Raw genomic sequence first — 7,772 nt, 5'->3', positions numbered from 1 at the left:
TTTCTATACTGGCACAGAGTCATAGGATTTCAGAGTTATATAAAATACATGGATATAATATCTCTTTTGTATCATCACATACATTTTTTTGGACCAATGTGTTGAATCTCCCAAAGCCCTGATAGTAAGCTAATGCTGTTGGCACTACTGTACATTTCTTCTAAGGGGAAATGACCCCTGTGACATTACAGTATGCATCCCATACATCTACTGTAGGTTATGGGGAGTTTGACATAACTGAAATATCCTCAGAATCCTGTAGATGGATTAAGCTATGTTTGTGAACAGTAAAACGCAGTACTTCAAAACAGTACTTGTCAGGGTTAAAAACATTGCAGATGTTGAAAAGAAAATGTTGGCAGCCCAACAATACATGTTGGGCAATGCATTTCATTTTTATTATCATTGGATAATAAAAATACAGGTTGGGTCTTTACAATGTGTGAAAATTTAATATTCTCCACTGTGTGCAATATTTAGAATATTTCCTCATTTCTCCAGTCATAGAGAAAAGCTCACGCCTCACGGTAACTCACCTCTGTGGGCTAATAAACATACACAAGAAGCATGTCTGTGACTTTTCTGTTGTTCAAATTTATTCAGTTCTGTACATGATTACCAAATTAATTCCAATTATCCATGTATTTAGGAAGAGCATGGGATAAAGTACATACAAATTGATTGCAAGAGCTTATACAAAAAGAATACGAAAATAATTTAGCATTTTTTTATGACATCTCATGCAGAGAGGTTCACTTTGAGACATTTTAATACAACACACATTTTCACATAGTAAACAAAATACAAATATAAACCTGTCAATACAGGACTTTAATTTCTTCATGATACACTTATCTAAGAGGCTTGCGGCAAACCAATAGAAACATACATCATCATTGCTTATTACAATTGATATTAGGTATTTGGAGGATATATTGTAAATACTGTATATCTGACAGCCGATTGAACAATATCAGACAATGGTGCGCTTTCAGTCATTAGGCTATATATTCAAACTGATCTGATGTTCCAGGGAGTTTATTTTTCATGGAGTGTTACCAAATTGTGCCACATAGATTTTGTGCGTCACAGCTCCAGATGATCTGTGGTTGAACACCATTAGAGGTAGAAGGCCTGTTTTGCAGTAGTCCGTGGCTGTGACGCTGACAGGAAGCTCCGAAGCTGACACTGAAAGGCTCTGCAGAGGATAAATAAACAAGAAGTCAATGTCAATCTATGGCGACGGCGTGTGGAAGCATTTTAACACCAATCATCTGTAAGAGGATGTATCAATCCTTACCACTGTGTCTGCCTTTACGCACGACCCACCATGTTCTCAATCTGCTCCACTCTGCTTGTCACATCAGCTAGTGAGAACAGTGAAGGAAATTCATTTAATGAGGCAGTTTGCTTAAACATTTATGGAGAAATTATTGCTCATGTTAACTCGTTTCAACATTTTAAATGTTTGCCCTGTCATCTTCACTATGTGAAGGTAATTCTGGACATCTGTAAAAACTCATTGTCTTTGGCATCATGTTACAAACGGATTTGTTATCAAGTGTAACACACGTTAACGTTAAGTGTGTGTGTGTGTGTGTGTGTGTGTGTGTGTGTGTGTGTGTGTGTGTGTGTGTGTGTGTGTGTGTGTGTGTGTGTGTGTGTGTGTGCGTGCGCGTGCACAACAGAGATTATCCAAAATGCTATATGCGCTGGCTACTGTATGCCGTCCTAAGGGAATGCTTCATTGATATGACAACAGAAAGGATATATTTTGCTGTGAGTTGCAGGATGGCAGCTTGTGTCTGCTTCTGGAAAGCCAAGCGGGCCTCGCATTTGCAGGGGTCCTCCACCACCACCACCACTTTCACCTCTTCACCGGCATGAAAGTGAAATTCACATTTAGTGCAGCAGATCACATGGGGAAAAAATAAACTATGAAGAATACATCATCACTGTTAATTTGACTCAAAAACTTGACCCATTATTACACTCTCAAAGTTAAATTAACACTGACGATGTTAATAGATAGATAGATGGGAATGTTCTACTCTACTCATTTACAAACCAGATCCACAAACACATTCATTATTATGAAAGTTCTGCCATTGGCCTTGAAGGAGCAGCCATACTGATACATACCACCGACATCTTACCGTTTCACTATGTTCTCTGATTGGTGAAACAAATAATGAGGTATGTACCACGTGGAAAGGCTGTGATAAGTAACACATGCTGTGACAACGTTGCAACAACGTTGAAGCAACTCCGCCAGTGTTACCAGCTCATTGTCCAACAAACCAACAGTGAATGTAAGAGTCAAGGATTATGCAACAGTTGGTTCAGATGTTTGTGACAAACATTGTCATTGGTGCACCGCTTAAAAGCCAAATACATACTACGTATATTTCTTCACAACTCTCTACAAAAGACATCTTCTGACCAGCCATTATATCTCCCCAAACTGTTATTTGTTGCACACTGGTCAGAGTAGCAAAAGTCAAAGTCAGAACCACAGTAACCTTTATGTTCTAACCTTTAGGTTTCAGGGAACATGTTTTCTTGTCCTCGTTCAAGATATAACCATTCCGGCACTTGCAGTAATACGAAGCGTTGCTGTTGACACATATGTGCTCGCAGTCATGTCCCCTGGCACAGGGGTCCAAACCTAGAACAAGCCAAGGTTAAGGGATAGCAAAGCCGGAAGCATGGGTACAATTTCATAGGATGGCATGTTGTTAGGCATCTCTAGGTGGAACACTAAAATAATTGACAATATTAAAGGCTTCTGCACTTATAGAACCACAATGTTTCAAACATATATATATGTTTAAAATTGGATTATGATTTGTTTAAATTCTCACTTTCAATGGATGGCAAAAGACTGCCGGCCCTGAGCAATTTGGTGCCCTAGGCAGAATTTTTCGTGATGCCACCTTGAAAAATGACCATGGTCCCCTTGTGTTCTAAAGCACTGTGTTTTCTTGTTTTTGCTTGGTGGATGCCCCCCCTCCCCTCGTGATGCCCTAGGCAACTGCCTGTTCTGCCTGATGGGAGGGCCGGCCCTGGCAAAAGACAAAGAACCCTATTTGGATTATTACTGATTTATTTACCTAACATTTTTCCATAGCCAGTTTCGATGAAATTGTAGATACAAAGGACACTTTTGTCTGAGTTTGGTGGGCAATATTGTGTAAAGGTGTATGTACTCAGACGTGGGCCATGTTGACAGCTTTGCATTTCATGTCACATGATGTCAGGTAGTCAATCTGATGCAATCATACACCTTCATGGCTCACGCCAACTCAGCCATGGTCATTTGCATATGGATTAGTCATTAATGCACCATGGGTTGTACGACGAATAAACGAAACTAAATGAAACTACCAACTACAACATAACAATGTTACATGAACAAATAAGGACAGGGCAAGTCAAACTTCAGACACACGTGGAAAAATGTAGTTGAGCCTCATTTGTGTGAACTTCTACAATCAGATAAATGGCGCAGCATCAAATCCGTAGTATAAGTAATAAGCTATAGTCAGCTATTTCAATTTATTTCAGTCAACTTGCATTCCTGACTCCTGAGTGATTATTGGTGAGGCTCTACTGCATGATTATCACTGGAATTATTTCATAATATCACATTAAAAACAATAAATATAACAAGTTCAAAGCATTGATGATGCTTTGTGAACTGTATACATTACAATGGGCTTAAATTAGCTACTAGAAGCTATACTATTAACACATCTGCAGTCCATGTGGGGGTGGGGGATCTTATTATTGTATTATTTATTATAATTCTATTTAGTTTTATATTTGTCCACATTTTACATACATACATACAGAATGTGGTATACACTTGACCACATACTTTTGTTTTTAATCACTAAATCATTTGAAAAATGATTGTTTTTTTTTTATTTAAAAAAAAATGATGTTCATCGCCCCCTGTAGACTGAAGATGTCCACTATACTGAGGACCTAGAACCTATGTTAGCAGGAGAAAGGTCTCCTCGGCTCCTCTTAGGCCTACCACACAGGGTCTCCCGAAACTTGGAGGTGAGCTTCTCAATAACGCCATAGGTCTCCACGTAGAAGACATGATCCTCTAGAGGAATGCTCGCCATCTGCTGCAGGGAGCGCATGTCTGCGCGGTCTACCCCAACAGCATAGATCTCAATGCCTGAACCACGGGCAGCAGCAGACACTTCCTCCACCTGGTCTTGAGGTCTTCCATCAGTCACGATGATCGCCACCTTAGAGATGTTTCTGGTACGGGGCCGGGCGCCAGACGGCACTGTGAAGGCGTCATTCATGGCCGTCTTAATGGCAAGTCCTGTCATGGTGCCGGCTGCTAGGGGCTCAATGTTGGAGATGGCTTTCTTCATGTCGAGCACATTCAGGTGGTCTTTAAGCAGGAACTCTATCTTGACCGTGCTGGCGTAGTTGACTACAGCCACTCTAGTGGCATCTGCTCCAACATCCAGTGTGTCGACCATGTCAGCCAGGAATATCTTCACCTTCTCGAACTCACCGGGACGCACACTCCGAGAACTGTCAATGATGAATACCAGATCCAGTGGGCGGCTCATGCACTGAGAGTCTGGTTCTGATGATCAATGAAAGGCACTTTAGTTCCTTTCACACTAAAAGCCAAACGTGTTATTCAATGAACAATATTATTTTAGTTTATTTGTTGACATCTTTCAGTTAGAATGGTTCTGTTATAAAATCCAGAGCTGAATTTTGTGAAAGTTTGTTCAAATTGATTTGGGATGCATAACATACGGTTGTGCATCGCTGCAGTGGTAAAATGACAGACAGGTTAACTTCTAGTGAAATGATATAGTATGTCATACAAGAGAACTGTACATACTGTATCTTCTGCGGTAAACAGTTCACCACAGACTTTTCATAGATCAAGTTTGTTTCTCATTTAAAAGCAAAAGCAAAAGATGACCGGCTAGCCTCAGGTGAGATCCCCCAATGATCTCTCCTCTGGTTCCCTTCTCTACTTTCCTCACAGCTTCATACATCAGCAAGTTAGACTATTCTGTTCTTTTTTTAGGTTGTTATTTTGAACTATATGTCCTATTTCTCAGGCCCATTGAGCATTGTTATAGTTTTAAGTGTAGGCTATTCCTGGTGGTTTTCTTAATTTTAATGTCACCTCCCTGTCAAAGTTGAAAGCATTTAATCGACCGAATTAATGTGCTCTCTTCAATAATGTTGATTGCACATCACTATCGTTTGTCAAATTAAGTCAATAAAGCTGAACTTGAAAGCAGTGAGGTACATCAGTTGGGTTGCAAAATAAACCTGACTAGGGATATTCTACCTGGACTGATGGTGGTGATGATGCCGCTTTGGGTACTGACCGGTAGCATCAGGGGAGTGGTGGTATCCACTGGTGGCACAGTGGTGGGTGCCAATGTAGTCACTGGTAGAGTTGGTGGAACAGTGGACTGGTATACCTCAGTTGTTGTTGGTAGACTTGATAAGATGGTGGGGAGGTATACCACAGGGGTAGTTGGCACTTCTGGCTTAACCAGTGGTGTAGATAGGCATGGACCTTTAAATTTGTAATGACCCACTGCAGGAAATGGGCCTTTGACTCTTTGGTGGTGGGCTACTGGTGGAGATGGCCCTTTAAATACGTTGTACATATGTGGCTGCAGTGGCCCCTTGAACTGATGGTGGTATGGTGGCATAGGGACTAAAGGTCTGTGGTAAGTTGCTGGTGGAGATAGAGGGATGGGTTGATACGCCAGCAGTGGTGGCATCCTTGGTTGCTGGTGGTGGTGGAAATGATACCCTCTATACCTGTAATCACTGCCATGAACTATGGGCCACCAGGGAGGAGAAGCGAATGAGCACATTAGTATGTTGAAAGGAGTGTAAGTTGTCTTTTGTGTATAATATACTACAGCTTACTCAATTTTAGTAAGTGGTCTGTGCACATTTTTAAGGGCAGAGACAAATGATTAGGTCGAAGCATTAGTATATTTGAGCCACCTGTGTGTCGTTTAATACAAGCTGATTTCATGCGTATTCTTGGTAAAAGTATTGTGAACTTATATTAAAGCCGAATGCCCGAATCAATAGTTAAGTTAGCCAAAAATTCTGAAAGATGTTAGGCCAGCCTTAGATTTTGGGCAATTTTCAAACTTCCATAGTTTTTAGTAATTTCCATAGCTTTGCAACTTCTTCAAAAACCATTAACCACTTGAACCCCAGCATCCATATTCTGGGAGGGAAGAGGCACATTTATTTTGTGTAGATGGAAAAAAGCAAGTATAGCCTACACTTGCGTCTCTGGTCCGTTTTACAAAGACTATAGGGTAACAGCAGGTTTAACCCATTTAGGGGGAACCCCTTTTGGAGGTTTTACCATTCAAGCGGGAACCCATTTTGGGGTTCTTGTTGCTATGTACAAATTATTTATTAGTATTTAGTATAAGTATTTATTAGGATTTAGAAGGCATTTGTAGAATCGGCCTCAGTCCTAAAAGTGGTTAAAGGTCAAAATACTGTAAATGCTACAAATATTTCATGGAAATTATATTTGCTTCGCTTTGACATAAAGCATGCAATAGCTTGAAAATGAAAAAGGTTACAGCTGAAAAAGTGATAGAAAAGTATAAATCTGTAGGGAGAGCCAGCCTACAGTAAAACTTACTGGATGCAGGGTTCAGAGTCCGGTGCGGTGGTTTTGCAATATTTCTGGTTTGTGCAAAGCTTTGAGCAGATAGTTGCTGCTGCTGATGGTCCATTCCGTTAAGCATGTATGTTGCCAATACATCAGGCAACAGGAGCGAGACGCAGTAGCACAGACTCCAGAATATAGACTTCATTATGGCAGTATAGTAGCCTAATCTGTTCAGCACAACCAGCCTTCGCCTGACAAAGTCTATAATGCTCTCAGCTTGAACCGCGGAGCGGAGCCACATTTGAGGAACATCAATCTGAGAACCCATCGGCAAATAAAGGAAAAACAGCGCCCTCTTTTTCGAGTCAACAGTCTGTCTCGAGACTTGACTCAAATTGGCTACGTCAACATTTTGTCCAATCCAAAGGCGGAGCGAATAGCCTGTCATTCCACGATGTCATGTCAATAACATACCCACTCTAGGCCTACAGTTGGAAGTGAATCACGGATCACTCCGAATCTAGGTATCCGTTCTCCTTTGAGTGGTTTAATCTATAATATCAAATATGTAGCCTACACCTTTTTCCAACCGTTTATGTTTCACGTGAATATCATGTATATTTAAATTGTATGTACCTTAGTTTTATCGTTTGTTAATGGAAGCCTACGAGAGATACCGTGCAGGGTTGTGGCTCTTTCGGAGCAGGAACTCGATCCGTGGGAGTGGGTACAAATAAAATACTCCTTTTTGTATGATATTTAGGCTACAGCCTACATATTTTCTATTTGACCCATGTGATTTAAAAATGTTACTACCCACAGTCCGCATAGATTAGGGGATGTACAAGCTCCAATTGCTGATGCGAAGTGTTCGCAGCTTTTAGATCCGCTATTTTCGGCGCGCGACACCTTCATACGGCGGAACATAGATTAACCAATTAAATTAAGCACGCACCTGCAAAGCTGTACAGTTCTGACTATCCGATTGAGACGTCCCCTATATCAGCGTATTTCAGCAGACTTGCAAATGAGTAAAACTTTAAAATAGGCTACAGCATGCCAAAGTAATCAGAAATAACTGAGCAAGAGGCATGATGTTCTCATGTCCATGAAA

General features: G+C 40.8%; 1 protein-coding gene across 1 annotated transcript; it reads right to left on the bottom strand.

Annotated features, from left to right (window-relative positions):
• Positions 1–617: 617 nt before the first annotated feature.
• Positions 618–7,052, bottom strand: LOC306940702 (uncharacterized protein). The gene is made up of 7 exons (XM_079525829.1): positions 6,689–7,052; positions 5,348–5,851; positions 4,043–4,618; positions 2,537–2,668; positions 1,772–1,864; positions 1,301–1,370; positions 618–1,198 (listed from the first exon to the last, which is right to left on the bottom strand). The coding sequence occupies exons 1-6, from the start codon at positions 6,984–6,986 to the stop codon at positions 1,315–1,317; spliced, it is 1,659 nt and encodes a 552-aa protein (XP_079381955.1). The 5' UTR covers positions 6,987–7,052; the 3' UTR covers positions 618–1,198; positions 1,301–1,314.
• Between the last annotated feature and the right edge of the window lie 720 nt (positions 7,053–7,772).

The sequence above is a fragment of the Electrona antarctica genome (genome assembly GCF_951216825.1).
Source record: "Electrona antarctica genome assembly, chromosome: 17".
NCBI classification, from domain to species: Eukaryota; Metazoa; Chordata; class Actinopteri; order Myctophiformes; family Myctophidae; genus Electrona; species Electrona antarctica.
Note: the sequence above shows the minus strand (reverse complement) of the source record. Positions and strands in the feature narration are given on the sequence as shown.